Source organism: Alosa sapidissima, chromosome 7, assembly GCF_018492685.1.
Source record: "Alosa sapidissima isolate fAloSap1 chromosome 7, fAloSap1.pri, whole genome shotgun sequence".
Taxonomy (NCBI): Eukaryota; Metazoa; Chordata; class Actinopteri; order Clupeiformes; family Clupeidae; genus Alosa; species Alosa sapidissima.
The window spans coordinates 23,561,903-23,589,146 of record NC_055963.1 but is presented as its reverse complement, the minus strand read 5'-3'; the positions used below and the strand labels follow the sequence as shown (position 1 = coordinate 23,589,146).

The window sequence follows — 27,244 nt, the reverse complement described above, 5'->3', positions numbered from 1 at the left end:
GATTGGGTGGGATGGGTGGGTGGGAGGAATGAGACATGCGGTGGAGTGTGTGCTCTTTGACCCTTTTGACCTATGTGGGGTCAAAGGGCAGGCAGCCCGGCGTGCCTCTGTCCTTGGACAGCGCGATTGATGTCCCGCGGCCACTTAATAATTGGAATCACGTCTGCTGCCGCGGCCCAACCGCCCCATACGGCAGGGGCTTGGCGCGCCGCGGCGGGATTGATTGTTGTCCTTTCCCGGAATGACACATGCTGCCACCGCCCGCTCCATCCTCAGGTTCGGGTGGGGAGGGCGGGGTTGGTGCTGGCGTGGGGAGGGAAGGACTGTGGCACAGGAGCAACGTCGCGGCAGCCGTGCCCCCATCTGCTCTCATTCATTTCCCCGCTCTCATCACTCACGCTGTCTCTGACCCCCGCCCTGTGTCCCAGTCCCGCTCCCCACTATGCATTTAAATTGAAATTGAAACATAGTTTTTGTAGGACGCCATTAATTTTATTTTAAACCAGCGGTGGTGCATGTGTGTGAGCATGTGTGTGTGTGTGTGTGTCTATATATATATATATATATATATATGTGTGTGTGTGTGTGTGTGTGTATCTGTGTGTGTGTCTTTGTGTGTCTGTGTGTGTGTGTGTGTGTGTGTGTTCGCGCGTGTGTCAGGGCACAAGCTCTCCTGGACTCCCAAACCTGGCTGTGGAGTGCAGGGGGTGTTGAGCGAGTTATGAGGATTCCTCGGCGTGGCCCGTGGGGTGGACAGAAGGTGTGAGCGGAACGATGGAGCTAGACGTTGGGAGAGAGATAAAAAGAGCAACAGGTGCCTCATCCTTCCGCTCCTTAACAACCGGCCGCATGACTAATGGCGGAGAAGGGGTGGACAAACCTCCAGCGGGATTAATATTTATGACCTCAACTTTGTATTCCGAGCGCTTTAGTGATTTGCAGACGAGTCGGCACCGTATTTAGAATTAGGAGCTATCTGTGTTGGTGGGAACTATAAATCTCACGTCAGCATCAGTCTCCCTTCAATCTGACACCAGCGGGAGACATCCTTGGCCTCTGACTGATAGGCAGTCACTGTTTCTCCTTCTTCTTTGTGCTCTCTCTTTCCCCCCTCTCTCTCTCCTCTCCCTCCCTCTCTCCCTTCCTCTCTACCTTCCTTTCTGCTATCTCTTCCTCTCTCTCTCTCCTCTCCCTCCCTCTCTCCCTTCCTCTCTACCTTCCTTTCTGCTATCTCTTCCTCTCTCTCTCTCCTCTCCCTCCCTCTCTCCCTTCCTCTCTACCTTCCTTTCTGCTATCTCTTCCTCTCTCTCTCTTCCTCTCCCTTCTCTGCCTTCTCTCGGTATCTTTTCCTCCCTCTATCCTTCCCTCACCCCTCCTATCTAGTACCTATATCTCCCTTTATCTCTTTGACTCTCTCCTCCTCTCCTCTCCTCTCCTCTCCTCCCTTCTTTGTTGGGATAGGGCCCTTTCAGATTAATTGATAGTCTGATTACCTGTGACACCGCCGAGAGAGAGCATATCATCTCCTCTGGGCTTCTCCCCCTGCATTCCATGAATCTCCGTTGAATAGTAATCTGGCCGCTGCAAAGACATGCTGCAGATTACTCATGCTCCCAGCGGTGTGTGTGTGTGTGTGTGCGTGTGTGTGTGTGTGTGTGTGTGCGCGCGTACACATTTCTCCCACCAACAAACAAACACACACCATCACATACACATGCACACCAAGGCAGACATGACACACATGCACACAGAATCACACACATGCGCACACATGCACATACACATACACACATATACACACACATACACACACACACACATGCACACACACACAAGGGTGCACACACTTGCTCAGTCACTCACTGGCAGCAGCCATCAATCAATAAGGCCGTCAAGTGGAGTGGCGCGCCTTCATTCCCACCTCGTGGGAGCCAGGTGACTTTGAGGCCGAGAGGTCCATGCTAATGCAATTGGGAGTGTCCTCCGATGGGTGCCGCTGAATCAATCAGCTTCATCTCGTGTTTACTCATGACGCCCGTGCAACTTTTATGAATCGGTCAGCATATTACCCCCCCCCCCCCCCCAACACACAACACCCTGTTGTGTGCTGCTGCTGCTGCTGCTTGAGGAGGGGAGGGGAAGGGGGGTGGGTGGGTTGGTGGTGGAGGCCGTGTGGAAATGGATGCACTGAGTGAAAGGAAGGCAGTCAGGGAGCCTGAGCGATTTCTTTCCACCCCTCAATTTCACCTGGGACTATTACTGCCACAGTTCACATGCAATTTTGAAGTAGTTGAGGCGCCATTTGTCAAAAAAATAAAAGGAACCTGGTGTATGCCGAGTGTTTGAATGCTGAATTTGTCTTCTGAATTGCGTGGCCATTGTCTCAAACGGTTCCCTGATCCTTTGGTCACACTCGGAAATGTGTGTGAGGACCAGCTTTCTCTTTTTCATTCTTTTTTTCTTTTTTTAGCTCTTTCAGCTGGGATGGGCCTGGCAGTTTTTGAGAGATGTGGAGGGGGATTTGGACAGTGGCGATAATCACTCAGGGCAGACTTATTGTACTGCGGCTCGTTTCGCTGTCCTTATCCGGATGCAAATCTCTCTCCCCTCGGGGACCTACTCCCCCGCTTCTCGTTGGCAGCGAGGGACCCAAATCAAGTTAACTGGTCCTTTTTATGCAGCTTAATTTTTCAGCAGTTTCCTGCTCCCATCTACCCTCCCCGCACTGCTCTGACCCACACACCCACCCACCCACCCACACACACACACACCCACCCACACACACACACACACACACACACACACACACACACACACACACACACACACATTAACATTAACATGCACACACATGGACACACACACACACACACACACACGCACACACACACACACAGAGTTGGAACAGCTGCCCTCTCTGCTCTCTCCTACAATGTCTGCATTGTACTGCGACTCCTAGCTTCCGGCCCATGAACGGGCATGCTGTACTTTGGGCTCCTACATGTTAAAGGTCCTGATCGCTGCTGCATGATTGGAGCCATGATTAGCATGACAAAGTGAAAGGTGGCTCGCAGATGACCACGATAAAGGATGCCCTTGTGAGATGGCTTCAACCCTATGTCCAGATCGAAGCTTTGGCGGAAGTGTGTCTGACGAGTGACCTCAGCAGACGCGGATGTAGATACTGTCATTTGCGTAAAATGTCTCCTTTCTGCCATTCATTTCTTTACGGGTCAAGTTGCCACTTAGGACGCTGGTACTTATGGGGCTCTCATTCCCATTTATTGACTTCACTACTACAAGTTCCCAGCTTCCGCCTCATGAACGGGCATACTGTACTTAAGGCACTGATGACTCCAAGGTCTTGACCGCTGTTGAGCAATTAGAGCCTATTTAAGCGAGCACGATTAGTATGACAACATGGAAGGTGAAGGCAGATGGCCTGGATACAGGATGCCCTTGTGAGATGGCTTCCATTGTCCATCCAGGGATGGAAGCTTTTGGCAGAATGGTGTTTGACTACAGTTGATGACGCGAGCAGACATGGATGCAGAGATGCTATCGCTTGCGGAAAATGGCTCCCCTTTCCTGTTGATTGCTTTACAAGTCGGGACTTGGGCTTGCCATGCTGAGGGTGCGCTCCTGCCTGTTTATTGACTTCACACAGCGCTAAGGGGAAGTGCAGGTGCCTCGGTCACATGTTTCCATATCAGACGACTTCCCCAAGTCATTTTTGTGAATGCATGCCAATTCATAAATCAAGCTCTCCGCTGTAAAAAGGTGGGGGGCAAAGCATCTTCTTTTCCGAGATGTGATTTGTTAACGTGTCAGAAGCAAAGATGTGATTCTTAATCCAGGCTAAAATTCAGCCCTTCCTGTTTCTTCCTTTATCTGTCTTTTCTCATGATTTGCACTGCAGACATCAGCAATATGCTGCCATAGCAAGAATAAATCAGAATGATACATCTCCACCCCACCTACACACACACACACACACACACACACACGCACGGACACACACAAACGCACTCACACGCATAGCCTTTCAAATAAATGATAAATGTGTTGGTTGAAGTTGAAACTTAATAAGCATTTGCTTTTCCCCCATATATATCCCCTTTTTTCTTTTTTCTTTTTTTTCCAGCTCGCATAACAAATGCTTCTCTTTCACCATGCCTCATGAGTTGAAATCAAGACACACTTCTAAACTACCTTTTCATATTTCCTTTCAAGGCAAAAAGGGAAATAAATGTTCCTCTTCAAATGAATCCATGAACAAAAGAGTTGCTAAGTGACACTGACCCTTGTGTGCCGGGCACAGGCGGTGTTGCCCAGGTAACCGAGCAGCGGAGGCCTTTTACCCAATGACGAAGTTCGGAACTAGCCTCTCCATGGAAAGGGCCCCTCACAAAGGACATCATTACAGTCTTTGCTGGGTAGCATGGCTTTCTGAATGAAAACACTTGAACATTATTTTCACCAGGCTTTTTTGTACCAGCTTGCCCTGATTATTCTATTATTTTATATCGAGTGCTCAATCAGACATTAAATTCTCCAGTGCCGCAAAGTGCGCTGCACCACACTGTGCTAAAGAGATCCTGAGCAGAATGGGAACAAAAAAGCAGTGTTGTTTTTTTATGTTCTTTCAAAACTACCTCTACCCAATCTGCCAACTTCCACCTAGCAACAGGCCAAGAATAGCCCTTTTCCACTAACTCTTATCCTACAGTATACCTATCTGAATCAACCACCCCCGCCCCCCATCCGCTAATTTTCATTAACGCTGTCCAGTCATTATTTTCCTCTGCCTTCTCTTTGCCACATAGTTCAGGTCATAGATGACTCGGACTGCAACAGCTGCTCTCCATTTAGATAAATTGATCATTGAACGATGGTGATCAATCAGCCATATAAATTATGGACCTATTGTGTTTCCCATCATATCATAGTTGCTCTGAGCCCCTTTGGTGTGTAATTTGAGTCTCAGCTGTGTGCTCTAAATGAAGATATAAGCCCGTAAGTGATACTCCAGAACGTTCTGTATGAGATCAGCACCACGGACGCCATGCCGCAAGTCCTCATGGGGAAAGAATGCTTTGGTTAGTCCTTGGACCAACAATCTCGCCTCATTTATGGAGGGGGACGAGAGTTCAGCCGCCCGTGAATATACCCTCATCGAGCACGTCATCGTTCTCAACCATGCAGATGCTCGCGATCCTCTCGGGAATAAGACCAAACCATCACATCATGGCTCCCCGTCAACGGAAGAAAAACCTGAAACTGCGTCTGAGATATTTAACCATAAAACGCAGCTTCTTTTCCCCCCTTATCCTTTAATGTAGTCATTAAAATAATATGCAGACATATGGTTGGATTGGTGATCAAGGGGAGAGATGACACCCCATGTGTCAGTTATTGAGGTTTATATAAATAGCGGCTTCAAGTGAATAGTTCCCTTTTTTCCATGAGGTAGTTATACTGGTTTGTCTTTCTGCTGAGTTCAGTTCCATTTTTAAAACTTAATTAAATGTACAGGAAAGCCTCCATCATTAAGTTAGATTGATTTTCAGTCTGTCACTTGAAGGAGAGTGCATCGACAGTTCTGCCCGAGCCAAATTCTGACTCCAGCAGTCTCGTTCTCAGGGATTAAAAAAGAGTGTTCTCTTGATTTTTGGAAATGTATGCAATTAGTCGTGACTACATTTAGTGTATGGCCAAAATATAATTATATTCATTTGCAAAAGGTGGAATTCTCTTACTAGCGGAATTTAATTTTGTATGCCCTGATTGATCTTCCATCATAATGATCAAAAGCAAACAAGAGCACCCAGTATCAGGTGATGCAGTTAGATTGTTATTGTGGGGGGGGAATCAATTATTTAGAGAGTATACTCATGACCAAATACTCCACAATGCCTTTCAGACACAGCGTTTAACAATTTTCCTTCCACAGCTCGGTGTTGCTGTTCAGTTTAAGAAGGATAAGTAAAACAAATCACACAGATGAAAAATGACCCACAAACATCCACGACGATATTCTCATCCCTCCAGTCGATTTTTATTTTTTATTTTTTTTTTTCGTTTTCTGAGTTTGCTGTTTTTGAAGTCTGCGGGGTGTGTTTAGACACAGATGGATTGTTTTTTTTTTTTTTCAAGGTGAGATTACCTCACTGTCTTTTCCGAGGCGGACCAGCGTGGATCCTGACAGAACGAGGGCAGTCCGTCTCCACTCGGCGCTCCGATCAACCCGAAAACAGAGAGCCCGAGGAAAATCAATTCACGACTGGCGGAGATAAGCTGCCATTGTACAGGCCGACACAAAAGCTTCCACCCATTTACACTCCGGCACTAATCTCCTCGAGCGGGCTTGACTGCCTCTCCTCTTGAAAAGAGGCAATAGGCTCGCAAAAAATACATTACATTACCACCTAAACTACATTGTATGACTGCACCATGGCTTTCATCTGTACAGTCTATGACAGATGAGCATGACAACAAGGCGCTGAATTTCGCTTTACGTATCTATAAGGCCTATTTCTTTTCTAACTTCAGATATATTTTTCCTCTCCAGAGCCATTTCGTTTTTTTTTTTCTTCAAAGCTCAGTCATCATTACCTTTTTGAAGTCTGTGTCAGACTCTACAGTCATTCAGCCCTGCCACTTTATCGTTATATTCCAGGTATAATGAAAGATGTTCTTTGTTGCCTGACTGTGAATGTGCTCTGGCAGCCTCTGCAGTAAGGCGGGCGAGAACTTCTCATTTAATGCTAAAATGGCACCACTCTGGTGGTTCAAATATTTCTCTCGAGTTTTTGCGACATTATGCACGGGAGAATCTCTGACCTTGTGCGGGGGAAAGCGCCGGCCGGTCAAAATTGACCCCAACTCTCTCAAGACTCTTGAAATATCCCTGTAGTTTTTCCAGTTGCGGTGGCCGTCGAGTGCCCAGGGAAGGTTGTGTGTATGTGTGTGTGTCTGTGTCTGTGTGTGTCTCTGTGTGTCTTTGTGTGTGTGTGTGTGTCTGTGGCAGTGCAGCTTGTTTGCTCAGGTTTTGCTATATCCCGCTTGGACAGCGAGGGTAAACAGTCACCCAGCAGCTGATGTTTCCATCAGGCCTAATGAGCGTGTGCGTCTGAGGAATGCGGTTTTTAGTGTGAGTGAGTGCTCCCCCGTATAGATTTTGGTTTGGGGGCTGTAAAGCAATATCGAGAGGCTGCAGATAGATCTGTTTTCCCCGGCCAGGCCGTTTAGCCGCCACTTAACGACTGCGGAGATGTCTGCATTTATTCGCCGGATTGACTTAATGCAGCCTTCTGGGAGGAGCTGCACCTCCTTCCTGTTGTGTCTAGGGGTCCTTTGGCTTTGGCTGGGTGACTCTTTTTTCTATTTATCTCTCTCTCCCTCTCTCTCTCTCTCTCTCTCTCTCTCTCTCTCTCTCTGTCTGTCTCTCTATCTGCCTTTCTCCCCCTCTCCTGAACTCCCTTAAGTGTCGCACCCTGACAGTCAATGGACCTGATCGGCGATGTTCACTCAAGATAGTGCCGGCTAAGTGCTCTGGGTGTTACTGTTAATTAAAACGACACTGACTGTTTAAAAGAAAGAAAAAAAAACACAAGACCACCATCAGCTTCTCCACGGTCATCTGACGGGCAACTACTTTCGCAAGGTCAAAGGTTGTTTTTGCTGTAGTCAGAGAAGGCAACTCTCACCCCCATCCCCAGATGCACCTTACTAGTTTCCCTGCCACTAGGTGGGCTGTTCTTTAGTTTGTGTAGTTGTGCTTAGTCATAAACAGTGGCACTGAGGAGAAGAGGGGATTGCGCTGACTCAGCAAAACACAAGAGGCTGGGATTAATGTTCCTGCCTGGGATGTGGCTGCTGTTTACATTGGGACTCCTACATGTGTCTTTAGGGCTGTCTCTTCTGCTATTGTCATTGATGACTGTGTGTGTGTTTTCTCTTGCAGTACTGGTACGAAGGGAATGAGATGGGTGACCTGCCTGTGGACTTCTCCATTGTGTGGGACGGAGACTTCCCCATTGACAAGCCGGCCTCCATGAAAGGTTAGTGTCTTTGGTCAAACACCTCTATACAACTTTGGGTGCAGAGGGTGTGTGTGTGTGTGTGGAATATGTTTGTGTGTGTGTGTGGTGGGCTTAGGGTATACAGAGAGTCATAGTAGCAAAGTCAAAGACCTTTTATTAGATCTGCTTATGGTGGCAAAATTCACCTCCCTCCCATTGTTTCTCAAAGGTCAAAACGCATCTTTTTTATCTCCCCTCACAAATCACCCACCAACACCTACAGCACCCTCTCACCGTCTCATATTGACATGTTTAATGCAGTTGAGATCGTGTGTGTGTGTGTGTGCGTGTGTGTGTGTGTGTGCATGCATGCATTCACTCTGGTGAATAATGTATTGTGGTGGAAGACTGTTCAGTCTGCATGGATGGCTGCCTGTGTGTGTGTGTGTGTGTGTGTGTGTGTGTGTGTGGTCATGTAGGTCACTGTAGTACACATGATGCAGGTGACTCCTCCCACCAGACCTCCCACTATGGCATCAGAGGCTAAGGCCTCCACTGGCCCTGGAGTGACTGTCAACACACACACACACACACACACACACACACACACACACACACACACATGGCTAATCCATGCATTATGGATATTGTCCCTCTACTGATGTAATTTAAGTGCAGTCTAACCCTAGAGTGTGTGTGACGAGAGCATGTTTAGGATAAACACACACACACACACACACACACACACACACACCCATACACTCTAACCTCTCAGCCTTTTTCCCATGGTTTATTGATGGTGTGCTTTTTTTCACCATGTTCCCATGTTGAAAGACTGGTTAGAGTCTGCACCTTGATTTAGCAGTAGGACTGCTCACTGTCTGTGTTATGAATACAGCGTTCAAAACAAACAGTGCTAGTCAACACCACCCACTGATAAAATCTGACAAAAAATAAACCTAGCAAACAAGCTGTCCTAATGTGATGTAGATAAGCAACTCCCAATGTGCACAGATGTGTAGGGGATCATCGAAATATATTGTCTATTTGGAGTTGATGGCTGCATCCAAAGTGGGCAGCCGTGGCCTACTGGACTTGTAACCGGAGGGTTGCCGGTTCGAACCCCGACCAGTAGGCACGGCTGAAGTGCCCTTGAGCAAGGCACCTAACCCCTCACTGCTCCCCGAGCGCCACTGTTGTTGCAGGCAGCTCACTGCGCCGGGATTAGTGTGTGCTTCACCTCACTGTGTGTTCACTGTGTGCTGAGTGTGTTTCACTTATTCACGGATTGGGATAAATGCAGAGACCAAATTTCCCTCACGGGATCAAAAGAGTATATATACTTATTACTATACTTATATCAATGAAGGTGACATTGAAACACACAGGCAGAGAGAAGAGAGATTTGCTCTTTGGATAAAGAATCTGCTAAATAAATAAAAACAAATAAAAGCTAGATGAATACATTTCAATGCTCTTGCACCAGCTGCAACATGCAGCAAAAACTATGAGTGAGAACACGAGATGAATTGGCAAAGATGTGCTGTGATATTCACAGTTAATTAGCCACAGGTAGGTGACAAAACCAGGCTTTCCTGAATCAGTCTGTCCTTAAACTCGCCCAACCTGACAAGAAGTCAGCTTCCACGTCAGGAGCATTCCCCTGCTTCTGTGCATATGCATTCACATCAGCCATTCAGCAGAATGAGGACAAAGAGAGAAGAAAGGCTGCTGTGAGTTGTCAATACTTAGTGCAGAGGAGGACTTAATCTCCTTGTTTCTGCAGTAGCTCAAAGACAGAGCGAGAGAGTGAGAAGAGGAAGGGAAAGAGAGAGCGAGAGAGGAAGAGGGGGAGGAAAGGAGGGAGAGAGAGAGAGAGTGAGCGTGCAGGCGAGAGTGTTGCCTCCCACTCGCTGGCACTGCAGATGTAATCACTCTTGTAAGTGATTGGCTTCGTGCACAGATTAGGCTGGTGGTCGCGTGGCTGGCGCGGCGTTTGATTGCTCTCCCCTCGCGACCTGGTCAATACGGTGCCGTGTTTGCGGCCGGGCCCTCGGCCCCGCGCCCCGCTCACCTGTGGCATCAAAGCTGCTTAGCCACGCGCCCACTGGGCCAGGGGGAGGACACGCAGGGATTTACCACGGGAGGGAGGGAGGGAGGGGAGGCATCGAACCAAGCCACATTGCAATATACACTCGCTCACACACACACACACACACACACACACACACACACACACACACACACACACACACACACACACACACACACACACACACACACACACACACACACACACACACAATCCTCACTCTCTCTACCCTCACTCTCTCTCAGCCTACATCCTCTCTCCTTCACTCTCTCTCTCTTTCTCTCGCTCTCCCTCCCTCTCTCTCAGCCTACATTCTATCTTTCTCTCTCTCTCTCTCACTACCACTGCATCTCTACTTTTCCTCTCTTGTTTTGCTCCCTGCCTACCTTAACTCTCTCTTTTTCCTTCCTTCTCTCTCTTGCTCTCTTTTTCAGTTTTTTCATCTCTCTTTCTTTTCGTCTTTCTCTAATACTCTCTCTCTCCCCCTGTATACTCCCTCTCTTCCTCTCCCCCAGTCTCTTCATCTCTCTGTGGCTACTGTCCTTGCATGTCACTTCCTTTGACATATGCCAGTGTGGGTGTTAAATCCTCTAGATGTTGTTTTTTCCGGCTTTTTTTTTTTTTTCGCTAAGCGTCATGATTGGAGGCAGGCCTCTGTTCCCCTAACGGTGTATTCTCTGTGTGTTTTCTGTTTGTGCGTGTGTGTGTGTCTGTCTGTCTGTCGATGTTGTGCATTTGTGTGTGGTTATTTGTGTATAAATCCGTGTGTGTGTGTGCGCGCAGCGCTCCTGTATAAGTGTGAGGCTCAGAGGGACAGCTGCGGACTGTGTCTGAAGGCGGACAGCCGCTTTGAGTGCGGCTGGTGTCTGGCCGACAAGCGCTGCCTGCTAAAGCAGCACTGCCACAACTCCGAGCACAACTGGATGCACCAGCTCCGCCGCAACGTCCGCTGCAGCCACCCACGCATCAGCAAGGTGAGATACTACACACACACACACACACACACACACACACACACACACATACCTGTGCCTCCACAGTGTGTAGATTCCACAACAATAGATAGATACAATACAGCCTTCAAAAACAGTCCCATATCACAACATACAATACACACACACATAATTATTTTTTTCCACCTTTGTATGGTTTATATGGCTATTTTGAATAACCACACACACACACACACACACTCCCACACATGCCCTTCTAATGACAGCATTGACCTGTGTAATGTACCTGATGGTCTCTCTACCCTCCACCACCCCCATAGATCCGTCCACTCACTGGCCCTAAGGAGGGGGGCACGCGGGTCACCATCGAGGGGGAGAACCTGGGCCTGCAGGTGCGGGAGATCGTCGGTGTGCGCGTGGCTGGGGTCCGCTGTGACCCCGTCCCCTCAGAGTACATCAGCGCAGAGAGGTCAGCACACCACTTGAGTGGTACCCTTATTTACACACACACACACACACACACACACACACACACACACACACACACAGACGGTGAGCTCAAACTAACTAAGACTGCACTAATACTCAGAGATGAATGTTGTAATCATGAGCTGGTAATGGTACCCTTCTGAAACATCGTAAGCACATTATTTGCAGTGTATGGATGTCTTCACCATCATTACACTGCTGCAAGTGGCTACATCCGCAATAACACAACAATGACTTTAATTTAATAGCCTCTGTGATTCTCTTGCCTTAAGCATGATCTGTTTGAACTCCCCAGCACAAAGATTGTTGAAAACAGCATGAAGGACTCCTCACTTGAGATGTGTCCAACCGATGCTTCAGTACTTTAATGTTCACAGGCCCACTAAGAATCCCATTAAGACCATCTTGAGCTCATGATTCATGTTCATGCTGTTGTTGAGTCCTGCATTAGATATTGCTTCATTAAGAAAACTTCCTTATAAACTTCCTGTTAGAGGTTTGCTGGAATATCTTGGAAGTCATGACATATAGTTTCTCACAAAAACATCCAATACATATATATGGAAACCCCTAACAATGCTTGTAATTTTGAATATGCACGTTTTAAACATATCTGTTCCTAAATGATATCGTTTTGTAATATGTTATGGCCTGTAGTGTCATATATGCCCCTGGTCTATAGTATCATATATGCCAATCTCCTTATTTTAATATATTGTCTTGTAAATGTTAATAGCCCTGTTAGTCACATTTAATTCATCTTGATTAGGAGGCTGTATTTTAGAGCTGATCCTCTAAAGGCTGTGGAGAGCTGTGCTAGCCAATCTCAAGTGTTTGTCTGTGGCCACTAATGAATGGGTTTGATAAAAAGGAGGCTGGAGAAAGAGGCTCTTGAAAGGACAGAGTATGGGAGGACCCTTCTGCTTCCTGTCTTATTTTTCTCTGTAACAGTGAATGAAATGGCCTTATGGACCGTGCGTCACAGATATGTGTGTGTGTGTGTGTGTGTGCGCGCGTGCGTGCGTGCGTGTGTGTGTGTATGTGTGTATGTGTGTCCTTGCATGCTTGTGGGTGTGCTGATGCATCTGGTGTGTGTGTGTTGTGTGCTGATGCATTGTGTGTCTGTGTGTTGGTGTATCCATTGTGTGTGTGTGCACCTGGTGGATGTGTGTGCGTGTGTATTTTCTCAGGATTGTGTGTGACATGGAGGAGTCGCTGCTGGCCAGTTCCCCTGGCGGTCCAGTGGAGTTGTGTATCGGAGATTGCAGCGCAGAGTACCGCACCCAGTCCTTCCAGACCTACTCCTTTGTGGTGAGCTTAACCCCCCCCCCCCCCACACACACACACACCACAGACACATACACACACACACACACACACACACACTCTCACACTCACTCAAACACACACAGATGCCTCCGCCCACCCACCCCACCCAACCCGCGCTCTGCTCACCCCATCCCACACACACCAGCTGCACACAGTCTCAGCTGGCCTGTCCGGAAGGTTGAGAAATCTAATGTGGTTTTGGAGAAAATGAACACACACACACACACACACACACACACACACACACACACACACACACACACACACAGACTCTCACACACACACACACAGACTCACACACACACACACACACACACACACACACACACACACAGACACAGACTCACACACACTGCCCCCACCCCATGTCCAGACTGAGTGTCCCTCCATTTGCAGACACAAAGAAATCGATATCAAGAAAATGTGCAAAACGAAGCTCGTAATGCATGCACACATCTGCTTGTGCATATACAAAGGCATGCGTTCAAAATGTCGGAGCTGGTGGTGAGGGATTTTCACGAGCTGAACGGCGGGACACCCCACACAGGCATTCAGGATCCCACTGCAAAACTCTTATTTTAATCTTTTATTTATGTATGCAGCAGACAGATAAAGTAGACACGCCAAACCTTGGCAACTGCAGATGCATCCTAGATTGTTAAAATGGGTGTGTGTTCAGTTGTGCAGATATTTTTATGTGGTTTGTTTTTGGTAAATCAAGAAGTCTGTATAGAGAAATGAAATGAAAGTGATGAATTTATATGTTTCAAATGCCTGTGTCTAAAATATTGTGGAATAGTTGGCTTTGTGAGGTTTGGAAAGTTTGGTGGTGACCAGACAACTCCTTTTAACAGGCTCCTGTTCTCCACTTGTTCACTCACATGCCTGAGGTTTCTGTGCTACAGTGTTGATATTTGGGGGGATATTTGTTGATCTGTGGGATTTGGTGAGCAATGCAGGCACTTAAGCACTCAGCATGAGCACGTCCAAAACTGCATATTTAAATGTCTGATAAGACGCAAGATAAGGCCGTGCAGATATTTGTTAAGGGTAGATTTGTGAGCTTATGTGGTGAGGCAGACAGGTGGACAGTAACAGACTGGGCACTCTGGAATGCTGTGTTTGTGTGTCTAAGATAGCAGAGATATGCTGTCTGGGTGGAGTTCAGGGTTGTTAGTTTTCAGATGAGCAGGCACGGTCCGATGGAGCCACTGAGTTGGCCCAAATCTGGCCCACATCTGGGTGGGAGTTGTTTGTTTGAGTGTTGTGGCTGTTGTGTGTGTGGGTCTCTAGCAGCCTATCGGGTTCAGTCCTTTGGGGAGCGACCTGATGCAGGAGAGGAGAGGAGGAGGGAGAAGGAGAGGAGGAGGGAGAAGGAGAGGAGGAGGGAGAAGGAGAGGAAAAGCGGGGAGGAGGGAGGAGGAGAGGAGATAGAGAAGAGGAGGCTGCCCAGTGTGGCATAATTACACCGCCCTCCCCACAGAGTGCCGAACACGACCCGACAGAGACGCCGCGTCAGTCCATTATCCCTGAGCCCAGCGACACAGCATGCGCGCTCACACACACACACACACACACACACACACACACACACACACACACACACACACACACACACACACATACATACATGGGTGTAGATGCACACACACGAAAAGACATATACACTCACAAAGAAGCACATGCAGACACACACACATGCACACACACACACACACACACACACATTCAGATTCAGAAAAAGATACAGAATAAACACTCAACTACACACTCACAGACATGCACATACACTAATTTTATATACTGAGCCATGCACACACAGAAACACATACACACACACACACACACACACACACACACACACACACACACACACACACACACACACACACACACACATACAGGCAGTCCTGCAGGTCTAAACATGCCCACACCCGTACTTACATTATTCTCAGGCACACACACACACAAATGGACACACACAAATAGATGGCCCTGACTGTATCCCCTGAACGCATAATCAATAGTAGCCAGACCGTCTGGTTCAAGGAGAGGCACTAGCGGCTGGCTGCAAATGAATACATGCGCTCAGGGCAATTAGGAAGGTACATAGCTAATTACAGAGAAAGGACTGTCCTGCCACTCTGACAAGAACCACAATAAATGAAACAAGGGCAGTGGGAGGGAAAAAACAAAAACACAAACATTCCCTACGGTAATAGCACAAACATTTCTATCCAGTCCACAATAGGAGGGTCAGCACCACAATTATTCTAGCTGCTTTGGTGAATAGAGTGTGTGTATGGGGTTTGGTAAGCGGTCAGGGTGTGTGTGTGTGTGGGGGGGGGGGGGTCATGTAAAACACTTAATTGCCTGTGTCAGTTTGTGACAGGTTTGGTCCGTGTGTGTGTGTGTGTGTGTGTGTGTGTGTGTGTGTGAGAGAGACTAACAAAGTCTTGTTTTTCCTTCATCCCCAGACCCCTAGCTTCAACAGGGTGCGGCCAGAGAAGGGGCCAAGCTCCGGGGGCACCCGCCTCACCATCTCAGGGAAGCATTTGGACGCTGGCAGCACGGTGACCATCAAGCTGGCCAACGAGGAGTGTCAGTTTGTCAAGTGAGTGCGACGAACAACAGGACTGCATTGTGTTTGCTGCTGCTGCTGCCATGTTATTGCCACTTGACGATAATGTATGCACAGAAAAGCAGCCATAAATTTGACTCCTATGGCAGTTCCAACATGCATCCCATAAAATCGCCATGTTGTTGACATATACATTGTCATATATCAGCTGAGAATATAGGATGGCACACAATATAGAGAGAAGCGTAGATGTACAGTATGTGACCAAGCAGGAACAAGTGTTATTGACAGGAAAAGTACAGCGACAAAACGAGAGGGTGGAGAGATTGCTAGAGTAAAAAGAAAATTGATGCATGCCAGGACAAGCTTTAGATGACTTCAAAAGATGTTTTTTCTTGTTGTCGTGTTAGTGTAAGGGTGGTCTGTTTTATCTGATTAGATTAGAAGTGTGTCATTAAATGTACATTCATTGGTTGTTTGTGACAGGCGGACCATGCGTGAGATTGTGTGCATAACCCCTCCATCTTCGAGTTCTGGGGGACACGCATCAATCAAGCTATTCATCGACAAGGCGGAGATCACAAACCCCGACGTCCGCTACTCTTACTCCGAGGATCCCACCATCGCCACCATTGAGCCCAACTGGAGCATTGTCAAGTAAGCATGGGAGCCACAGCGTCACGGTACACACGGTCTGGTATGCATTTGTACGGGACAAGAAGAAGAAGATTTCAGAAGCAGTGGTCAGAAAAAGGTTTCGCTGTAAATTGACATAAACTAGGCTTACCCAGAACTTTCTAGTTGAGCGAAGGAGCGTGGTTAAGACTACATGCAGCTGTCCCATAACAGATTAGTTTTCATTTACGAGCTTGACTTTTTTTGAGCCAGAAATGTATGTGAGCAAGACATCCTGCCCCTATAGCGTCTGACAACCTGGGCGGCACCTTATACACACCCGTCAGTGTGTGAGTGTGTGTCTGACTAAAGTAATAAGAGGCATTACTTGTAAAGTGCTTTGAGTCCTCGGAGTAGAAACAACCTATACAAATGCAGTCCATTTATCATTAACAACATTCATCAGTCACCTGTGTGTTGGCTCATGTCAGTGTAGCTTGAGTTTCTTGTGTGTGTTAGATGTGTGTGTTTTTTTGTTGAGCCCACTGCTCTGGTACTGACCTGTTCTGGCACTCTGCTGTGTGTGTGTGTGTGTGTGTTTACGTAAACGTTTCAGCGGGAGCACTTCGCTCACGGTCACCGGGACCAACCTGAACACCATCCAGGAGCCCAAGGTCCGGGCCAGATACGGGGGAGTGGAGACCACCAACGTAAGCACATGCTCGCCTCTCACTCACACACACACACACACACACACACACACACACACACACACAGTGTCCTCATGGGAGCTCATCACCTGCTACTCTTCATGCGCACCTGCCTCTTTCAGACACCGCTTGACATCTCACGCTCCTGTTGGAGCTGCCTCTACACTCTCACACACACACACACACACCCACACCCACACCCACACCCACCCACACACCCACCCACACACCCACACCCACACACACACTTGAACCTACTCCTTCAGTTTCTTCTCTCTGCCAGGCCCTGGTCATGCTAATGCTAACTGCTCCTACACATGTACTGTATCTGCACTCTGTTTCACCTCCCAGATAAACCCCTGTGGTCTGTGCAGTGTTGATCTTAAAGGTATCTGGCATGAATCTGGCTGAAGGTAGCATATGCTACAGTGAGGGTGTTGTAAGTGTGCGTGGGAATGGAGGGCTGGTGGGTCGGCTGAAATGCGAGTCACGAGTTTGGACTCTTGAATCGCATCAGTGGGGTGGCGTGGTTATAACAGAGGAACTGTGTTCAGGGCTTGGCATCGTTACAGTGGGATGAGGAGCTCCTGTAGAGGAGTGGCGTCAGAGTGACTCTGTGTGTGTGTGTGTGTGTGTGTGTGTGTGTGTGTGTGTGTGTGTGTGTGTGTGTGTTCGTGCTCTCTCCCCAGGTCTGCACAGTGGTGAACGACTTTGTGATGACCTGCCTGGCCCCGGGCATCATCTACACCAAACGTCAGACCCCGGAGACTGGCGTGCACCCGGACGAGTTCGGCTTCATCCTGGACCACGTCAGCACACTCCTCATCCTCAACGGCACGCCGTTCACCTACTACCCCAACCCCTCGTTTGAGACGCTAGGGACTTCTGGGATACTGGAGGTTAAACCAGGCTCCCCCATTATCTTAAAGGTGATTTCTCTCCGCAGTGTTATCTGACACCGCTACAAAGGCCTCTCCACATTATCCCAGGGAGGCACTGAACTGTGAACTCACTGGTATGAAGGCATTAGTTCCTTTGACAAAGGTATTGTCAAGATACACAAAGCATTGACCGTGTAATGGAAGGGATAAGGCATACTCCATGTTTTTTTCCATCTAAGCTGCAGGTGATCTAAGCTTTCAGTCATGTTATTTCTGAGGTATCCTAATGCTGGTATTTAGATCTTTCGATATTATTGTTGCTGGGCCTATGACTATATGAGTGCATACTTATCTGTCTTCAGCATAGCTGAATCCAGTTGAATAAGCCTAATCTAAATGGTGTTCTTTTCTGGATACAGGGAAAGAACCTGATCCCTCCAGCCCCTGGAAATGCCCGCCTGAATTACAGTGTGATGATTGGAGAAACCCCATGTCTGTTAACAGTCTCAGAATCACAGCTGCTCTGTGATTCGCCAGACCTGACTGGAGAGCAGCGTGTTACGGTAAGCTTTGGCGCCGTCGAGATGCTTTGGCACCGTCCATTTAGCGAAGTATCAGAAACAGCTGACTTATAACGCTAAGCATAATAATTCATCGTGTTCCGTTTGTTTCAGCATATTTTCCAAGAATCATTAATTCCTCTTGATTTGAAAGGTTTGAAAAAAATGTAAAAAACTGTCCAAAAATATGAAGCAAATAAATGTTGCTGAACGTTGGGTCCAACGCCGCTAGTGCCAAGGCACTATATATCTGACTTAATCAATTCTGGAACAGGCGATGGCGCATGGCCATTTTTTACTTTAATGCTAATCCACCAAACATAAAGGTCAAGCAGGGGGGAGCTTCATCATACATTAAGTACTTATTATGATTACGGTGCTGCGCTGATACAAGCAATTCCGTGTGTAATCTAACTATCTGTTGACTGTGCAGCTCAAACAATTATCATGAAGGCCAGGCATGCTCGCCTCCCATCTCTGTTTTCCCTCTTCAAGACACACAAGAAGCCGTGCAGGGCTCGTGAGCTGAGACAGACAAAAGAACGTTTTCTCCTCGAAGGCTCGTCATGTCATGTCATCGTTTTCTCTTTTTTTTTTTTTTGCAAACCCCTCCTGTACAGGCTTCAAATGTCTTTTTAGACACGAGATAATCGTATCAAGCGTTTGGATGAGCGGTGGCTGAGAAAGGACCAAATCTTTTGTTGTATCTGAGACGACAGGGCAGGGCCGTGCACAAAGTGGTTTCGCAATAACGGTGGAGGTGCTGGGCATGATGATTATCAGAGCAAATCACTCATTAAAAAACAATCAATTTCCATTAGAGGGGGGAAGCTCCCCTGGACAGCGGTGCCTTTTGATGTCCGCGGCGTGACGCGGCCCAGCCCTGATGCGCTGCTGCTGCTGTTGGCAGCCCTGGCGTGTGTGGACTCACCCACCCCGCGCATCCATCAGGCTGTTGCGCGCCATTCAGACTCGATTTACCGTGATCAATAAGACCTCGAAGGAAGGGGGGACGGGGGAGAGGAAGATAAGGGGGGGGGGGGGGGGTGTGTGTGTGTGTGTGAGAAAGAGAGAGAGAGAGAGAGTACACGTGCGTGTGTGTGTGTTTGTGTTTTGTGTGTGTGTGTGTGTGTGTGTGTGTGTGTGTGTGTGTACAGCAGGGGGTGGGAGATGTGTGTGAATCAAAGCACAGGAGCTGAGGAGCGAGGGAGTGGTCAGAGAGCAGAAGAGGTGTGTGGGGTTTTCTCAAGATTGCTCTCTCACCCTCTCTCTCCATCCCTCTCCCTCTCTCTCCATCCCTCTCTCTATCCCTCTCTTTCTCTCCATCCCTCTGGATCCCCCTCTCATGGGGCCCGGGCCCAGCTCTGTTCGGGGAGCAGTGCTAATGACCTGACACTTATCGACAACTCACCGAGATCCCTTTTGTTCCTCTCAATCCCCACGCTTCAATAATTCATGCAGGCATGCAGCGGTGGAGCGCCGCTGCAAAGGTGAAACTCGTTAGGCATGCCGGTGGGACGCCGTGCTTAATTGGTCTGAAAATAGGTGTTGAGTGGGGAGAACAAATGGGGGGGGGGGGGGCGATGGGATGAGTTGAGTTGGGTTGGGTATGGTGGTTGGGTGGGGGGGGAGGCACCTCTTCATTCAGTGGGTGTACGCATGTTTATATGTTTAGCGGCTAACGGCTAACAAGTTCTGCTGATGTGCTTGCCTTAAGTGTGGTTTAATATGGCTCCAATGAGGCCGCAAATGAGGTCAGATGCCGGAGAGAGATGGAGAGAGACCGAGCTTTGAGGCTGGCGAGCATGTGTATGCTCACTCACCCCAGGGAGAGAGAGGGGTTCACTTTGGTTCTGTTAGGTCATTGTTGTTTTTCTTCTAACACAGAAACGTGCACAGACTAGAGGCAGTTTCTCAGACACACACGCACACACACACACACACACACACACACACACACGCGTTTCTGTGGGTGTATTTTAATATGTGTATGGGGTGACAGTACCCCAGCCTTTTTGAGCCTTTTTGTGTGTGTGCTAACTTTGCAATGTGATCCCTGTTTGCAGATCCTGGTGGGTGGCATGGAGTACTCCCCGGGCACACTGCACATCTACTCGGACAGCACGCTCACACTGCCCGCCATCATCGGCATTGGTGCGGGTGGGGGTGTCCTGCTGGTGGCCATCATCGCCGTGCTCATCGCCTACAAGCGTAAGACCCGCGACGCCGACCGCACGCTCAAACGCCTGCAGATGCAGATGGACAACCTGGAGTCGCGCGTGGCCCTGGAGTGCAAGGAAGGTGAGATGGGAGGGGGAAATGTGTACAGTTTGGTGTGCCACAAGGCTCAGAACCGGGATCTAAAGACTTTGCTGACCTTTGCTGAAGGTTCGAACCCGAGGATGTGTACAGTTTGGTGTACCGCAGGGTTTGGGCACGGGACCTCTGACTGATCTAAGCCAGGCATTTCACCAAAGCAGGCCAGCCGTTGTGCATTGCTGCCCGGTGATTATTTTTGTTAGTTTTAAATAAGAGGCCCACACCAAACAGTTTTGAGCAGCTTACTTAGCTCAGCTCCATGGAGAAAGATGCCTTTTTCTTCATTGTAATACTGTGCATACGCTCTCTGTCAGATGTGGAAATTCCGAGCCGAGAATCGGAACGTCCTTCCCTCAGTGTTTTTGTGTGTGTGTCAGCCATCTGGCTTTTTCCTAATTGGCAGAATTCTGGATGCGGGAGGCAGAACTTCTGAGTGAAATCAGATGGCGCCCCTGCTCACACACACCACGAAAACGTGGTAGTGCTTTTTTTTGCTCTTTGAACACAAACGTTTCCAGTGCTTCTGGACGCGCGGGTGTTTTTTATCATTTGTGACCAGGCCCACGGTAACCCTGACACTGTAGGACTGTGTGCTGGACACTCACGCGATAGGACAGCGGCTGGGGACATCAGCTCTTTAATGATCCCCACATGAGGCCGTTTGACTCTGCTGAACTACAATAGCTTGGCACCATTCCTGCCTCTGAGGCGAAAGTCTTGCATCATATTACAATGTAGGCTCAGGGCCTACGTTGTTACTCTTGCATAACACTGTGTGCAGATTTTGCACTGCTTCTTAAATGATTATCAGTGTAGCAGTGAGTATAATATAATGGGTGAATCCTCTGGATCATGGTTGGAAGCCCTGGTGAAGTCTTTATGCTGTATGCTGTGTACGTCTGGATCCCCCTCTTTTTCCCTGCTTTCCTGCTGTTCTGCATACTGTTCACAGCCTCCCCCTCTCTCTGTCTCTCTCTCTCTGTGTGTGTGTGTGTGTGTGTGTGTGTGTGTGTGTGTCAGCCACTGTGAGTGTAAGCCTACTAGAGTAAGACTGTATGAAATGCAGCCACTCCCACTACCTGCACTAATCATATCAGTGCCTCTGCTCATTTTTCTCTGCTACTTTTGTAGGTGTGTGTGTGTGTGTGTGTGCGTGAATCTGTGTAGTGATGTGTGTCTGCCACAGCTGCCTCTGCCCATTATTTACTGCTTTCCTTACCTTTTGTGTGTGTGTGTCTGTGTGTGTGTGTCCATTATTCCGTCCTGGCATTGTGTGTGTCGGTCTCCATTATTCAGCTCCCCCACTTGTTGGCACCCATTCTGCTTCCAGCGCCTTATCTTCCTCACCATCGTGTGTGTGTGTCTGTGTGTGTGTGTGTGTGTGTCTGTGTGTGTGTGTGTGTGTGTGTGTGTGTGTGTGTGTGAGAGAGAGAGAGAAACAGGCAGAGCTGTGCAGCTTTGAGCAGATGTATCCGAGTGTGAGAAAGTGAAAGAGAGATGCAGCATTCAGCTGTGTGTGTGTGTGTGTGTGTGTGTGTGTGTGTGTGTGTGTGTGTGTGTGTGTGTGTGTGTGTGTGTGTGTATGTGCACGCTTGCGGGTGTGTGTCTGAGTGAGTTAAATGTGTGCGTGCACTACAGCTAGCCCAATGTGTGTTAAACGCCAATGCCATTGAGCCTTTTTAGAGGCCGCTGCTGTGACTCAGGCCCCGAACGCTGGTGTCTGTTCAGGCAGGCTTTGTATTTTTGTGAAGAGCTGAATTGGGTCACCATGCTTTAGGTGCTGGTGTTCACATCCTTTGAAGCTGGCTCGCTCGCTCTCCCCTCTCTCGCTGCCTCTCACTGACGCTGCATGCTTGGGTGTGGTGAATGTGCCTCTGCACAGTTGATCCGCAGTATACATTTGCATATGCAGAGGTTGGGGTGCTTTAAGGGGTGGGTGCATTCTCTGCCCACACACACACACACACATTCTTCATTATATATATTTTGGAGGACCCAAAAAAGAACATACCAAGTTCCCAAATTTTTGGGAAACTCGCTGCGTGCAATCACTGCGCCCAGGTAGCGGTGCTTTGCCAACATGAGAATGTAGGTCTGAGTGTATGGGCCCTATCATGACGGTCAAAAGCGCATCGTCACTTGTCAAAAGCTTATTCAAATTTAGTAGGATGTCCAGTCCACATTGGGAGGGTTTTCGTTGTCAAACGTCGAGCGCATGGCGCAACAAGGTGTTCCTAGGTTTTTGAATCAGTCATGGGTGTGTTTGGGGCATATAACATCATTTAAACCAATGAGAAGGACATCTGCCATTCCCTTTGCTGGCGCAAAGTGCGATGTCAAATAAATGCATCGGTATTTTGACATTCAACGGCGCATTTGGAGGAGGCTGCTTGCGAGACCGTATGGAATAGTCATTCCACTAAACCATGCTTTACTAGAACCTAGCATAACCTTCACGCATTTGCACTCTATTATTTGAACTCATTGGCAAAGTGAAACTAACTTCACCATGGTGTCCGTCAACGACAAGACAGTTATATGCAGTCAATGGGTTGACTGACAATGGGTTACCATCGAAAACATAGGCTGGAAAAAGCAACACTTACCCTAATATTGCTTAAATGACTGAATAAAAAACATTTATCCTGCAGAGGAGTTGCTTATATCTCGTGACAGTGCGTCTTCAGCTGTGGTCCATACTCCATACGCCTCCTCTCGCCTCTCCCCTATCACTTTTAACCGTCATTACCAATTTGCAAATGATGGTGAATAACTACTCATCATGAGATGTACAGTATTTCGTAATATCTTTATTCTAATTATGTTTCCCATTGTAATCGTGCAATTTGTAATGTTTTGCATGGACGTGCGCTGGTGTGATGGATGATAGGATGGTGCATTGTGCACCCGCCAATATGACTGTTGACAATGCGCTCTTAAAATAACATATAAACAACTCGCCATAGACTTCTGACCAGGTGTACAATAGCGATTTTTAGAATCGCTACAGTCAGTCAGAACTCGTTCACCTCTGTTTGACCTTCAGACTCAGACACAGCCCATGCATATTCATTCACCAGCCACCGCTGGATGACTCAGCTTATCACAGCAGCGCACACACACACACACACACACATCCCTCTCACCCTTCTCTCTGCCCCTCCTCTCTCGCCACAGCATTCGCCGAGCTGCAGACGGACATCCAGGAGCTGACCAATGACATGGACGGTGTCAAGATCCCCTTCCTGGAGTACCGTACTTACACCATGCGGGTCATGTTCCCGGGCATCGAGGAGCACCCGGTTCTGAAGGAGCTGGATGTGAGTGCACCATCTCCTCAAGGAGGGAGAGACCACCTCTCTCTCTCTGTCTCTCTCTCTCTCTCTCTCTCTCTGTCTCTCTCTCTCTCTCTCTCTCTCTCTCTCTCTCTCTCAGTTTTAACCCTTTCACCCACCACTCTCCCCCACAGATGTTTCTCCTTCACTTTGATGCGCTTGAAACTCTCTCTCTCTCTCTCTCTCTCTCTCTCTCTCCCTCTCTCCCTGCAAAGAAAAATAATTTGAGGAGTGGGAGAAAGAGAAGGGGGGAAAAAAGTCACAGATCTGCTCCCTGAAGCTGAGTAGCATCCAAGCCTGCAGCCCAGCCAGCCTGTGTAGTCGGCTTCAGAGAGAAGCCTTTCTTCTCTGGGCCGGGCCTGGTTGGCGCGTTTTAATTAAAACCTGAGGCAGAGTGAAAATCAGCATCCCCGCGAGGCGCTCGGCCCGGCCGCATGCTCGTTTGGAGTCCGCACCATGCCGCGCCGCGCCGCGCCGAGCCGAGCCGCAGCTATGAAATGCACAAAAAAAGAGATCGAAATGTTTTTGAAACTGGCCGGCAGGAAACGGAAACGTTAGTCATGTTACAGTCAGGAAAGAGAGGAGCAGACGGTCCGGAATCCTTCCAAGTCCTTCCACCCCAACCGTCTGGGTCCTTTTTGTTTGTTTATATTTTGTTTATTTTTCTTGTTTCTTTATATGTTGTTTACTTTTCTTCCCATCTTTCTCTTCCTTCCTTCCTCCCTCCCCACTCCCTTTTCTGTTGCAGAGGTTTATACAGCATACATGTAATAAGTAGTGCAATGTTTGAACTGTAGTCCCCAGTTTATGTAGTCCGCAAATAAAGTCCCCATTTTATGACACTGTAGTGATTCAATCCTCAGTTTCGATCTGCATTATGGTGGGGAGCATCATTGAGTGTCAGCTAGACAGGGGAATGAAATGAATGTAATTTCATCAACACAGACACCACCTTTAACAAACTAGTTAAGTTTATATCAGTGGAAAGAACAGGTAGGAGGAGGGCTGTCAGAGTGAAGAATTCAGTGACGAGTGATAGACATATACGACGTCCATAACTAATGTGCAGGACCGGAAACAAGAAGCTCTTCCCATTCTACTAATGGAAGTGTCTCATCATCCATCTCATCTCCTTTAAATACCTAAAGGCTAGTTCACACATAATTATGTCCATTCTACCATGTCCATGGGCCTAGGTGGGGATCTCCATCATGACCACTTGATACCAACTGATGTGTTTGTAAATATGCAGTAATTTTGTTGTAAACATAAACATCCTCCTCCTCCTCCTCCTCCTCTTCCTCCTCCTCAGTCTCCAGCCAACGTGGAGAAGGCCCTGCGTCTGTTCAGCCAGCTGCTGCACAACAAGATGTTCCTGCTGACGTTCATCCACACGCTGGAGGCACAGCGTTCCTTCTCCATGCGCGACCGCGGCAACGTGGCCTCCCTCCTGATGGCGGCGCTGCAAGGCCGCATGGAATACGCCACCGTGGTGCTCAAGCAGTTGCTGGCCGACCTCATCGAGAAGAACCTGGAGAACCGCAACCACCCCAAGCTGCTGCTCCGCAGGTCCGAGGGCACAGAGGAACTGTCGGGGGTGGGGGGGGGGGGGGTGTATGGGAGCACGCATGTGATGGGTATTATCATTATCATTATCACTGTGGTATGTTTGTCTTATGTGCTTTTAGAGTGTGAGGAGTAGAATTTCTGTATCTATGTGTGTGTGCTTGGTTTGTGTGCTTGTATATTTGTGTGTTTATGTGTGAGCAAGTTTATTTTTGTTTGTGTGTGTTTGTGTTTCTTTGTTTTTGTGTGCTTGTGTATAAATGTATGTTTATGTTTTTTTTGTGTGTGTGTGTGTTTTGAGTATCAGCTGTGCTTAAAAACATTCCTGGAACTTCTGCAAGGCAGGGGGTCTGACAGAACTAAAGTGTCGGAAATGTTGGCATATGCTGGTGCATTTTCCTAAATGTAAAGTGTGTGTGTGTGTATGCTAAGGTAAGGTAGATGAAAAAGAGCAGCCAAAAGGAAAGGGTGAGATTGCGTATGAAATGAGGGGAGTGAGATGAGCGCTGACTGTGTGTGTCTTCTGGGTCTGAACTGTAGAACGGAGTCTGTGGCGGAAAAGATGCTCACCAACTGGTTCACCTTCCTCCTGCACCGCTTCCTCAAGGTGAGCATTAATGATCCCTTGCTGTGCTCTCTCTCTCTCTCTCTCTCTCTCTCTCTCTCTCTCTCTCTCTCTCTCTCTCTCTCTCTCTCTCTCTCTCCCCATCTCCTTTTTCAATTAAAGGTTAAAATCATCATCTTTTAGCCCAGGCTTTTCCCTCATCCATTTTCACATTGCCCTTCTCACAAGATGGCTTTATTTTTATTAAGGGGCGTTTATGAAATATCAGCAGCTGCAAGTCCAGATTTCATTTTGGGAACGAGCACCGCTAACTAGCACAATATGTAATTTTCATGGAGGGCATTTAGGAATTGGCTCTGCGGATTTTTTGTATTTAATATATTTTTTTATTTATTTATCATGAAGAATGATTCATAGCCCCCGAGCTCTGAAGCTCACTCAACCCACGCAGTGTCTCAGATAACAGCACAGGAGAAAAAAATATGCTGTTTTTTTTTTTTTAATCCAACCCTGAAATTGGCCCTCTGGGGCCACCATAGCGCTTTCCTCACCATCCTTCCAGAAGCAACATCCCGCCAGGTGCTCGTGAAACACGTCACCCAAACCAGCGCCCCCCGCCCCCCCAAAAAAAATAACAAATTCTACGCTACGCCGGCCTCAGCTCATAAGCTTCTGTCTTACACCTAGAAGGTCATAAGCTGATCCTGGCGCTCGTTTGCCGTTAAGGACGCGAACATCGGTCCCATTGTGCTCCAGAGCAGGAAATGCCCAGCGGATTGTAGCCCTGGCCGCGGGCCAAGGGCATTTAAGTTACATCAGTGCAGATGTTAAAGTGGTTTTGGCCACCTCCCCAGCCTGCACGAGTAATTACTCAGAAATGCTTTCTGCAAGCTTACTTAAACGTCCATCGGCCACGCCGTCCATCGGCCAAGCCTTTATTCCCACACTCGGCCTTCTGCTGCTCCGCACCGTGTTTTCATACTCATTTTAGACCTGAACATTAAGACAATTACATTTCTTTTATTACCATAAAAAGAAAACATTTACTAATAATAAAAAAAGGAATCGTTCGAAACAGTGACCATTTGCTGCCGTGATTAGAAATACTGATCCGTTTCCCCTTCTGGAGAATTCACCAGTGAGGTATTGATGTCAGTCAATAATGGTTAGTTAGTGTCAGTTTCCTCGGTCGGCTGCGCTGGTCTGATGTGTCAGTGATATGGCC

At 48.0% G+C, this 27,244-nt stretch overlaps 1 protein-coding gene across 2 annotated transcripts in view; it reads left to right on the top strand.

Annotated features, from left to right (window-relative positions):
- plxna3 (plexin A3) overlaps nt 1-27,244 on the top strand; it is a 118,441-nt gene that overhangs the window by 78,057 nt on the left and 13,140 nt on the right. For both annotated transcript variants that reach the window (XM_042099143.1, XM_042099142.1), the window contains exons 11-23: nt 7,967-8,063; nt 10,900-11,090; nt 11,390-11,538; nt 12,749-12,869; nt 15,365-15,501; nt 15,955-16,125; nt 16,700-16,793; nt 17,483-17,722; nt 18,094-18,237; nt 20,301-20,535; nt 23,731-23,873; nt 25,201-25,457; nt 25,995-26,061. In XM_042099143.1, coding sequence (XP_041955077.1) covers nt 7,967-8,063; nt 10,900-11,090; nt 11,390-11,538; nt 12,749-12,869; nt 15,365-15,501; nt 15,955-16,125; nt 16,700-16,793; nt 17,483-17,722; nt 18,094-18,237; nt 20,301-20,535; nt 23,731-23,873; nt 25,201-25,457; nt 25,995-26,061 — 2,046 coding nt within the window. The remainder of the gene's footprint in view (nt 1-7,966; nt 8,064-10,899; nt 11,091-11,389; nt 11,539-12,748; nt 12,870-15,364; nt 15,502-15,954; nt 16,126-16,699; nt 16,794-17,482; nt 17,723-18,093; nt 18,238-20,300; nt 20,536-23,730; nt 23,874-25,200; nt 25,458-25,994; nt 26,062-27,244) is intronic.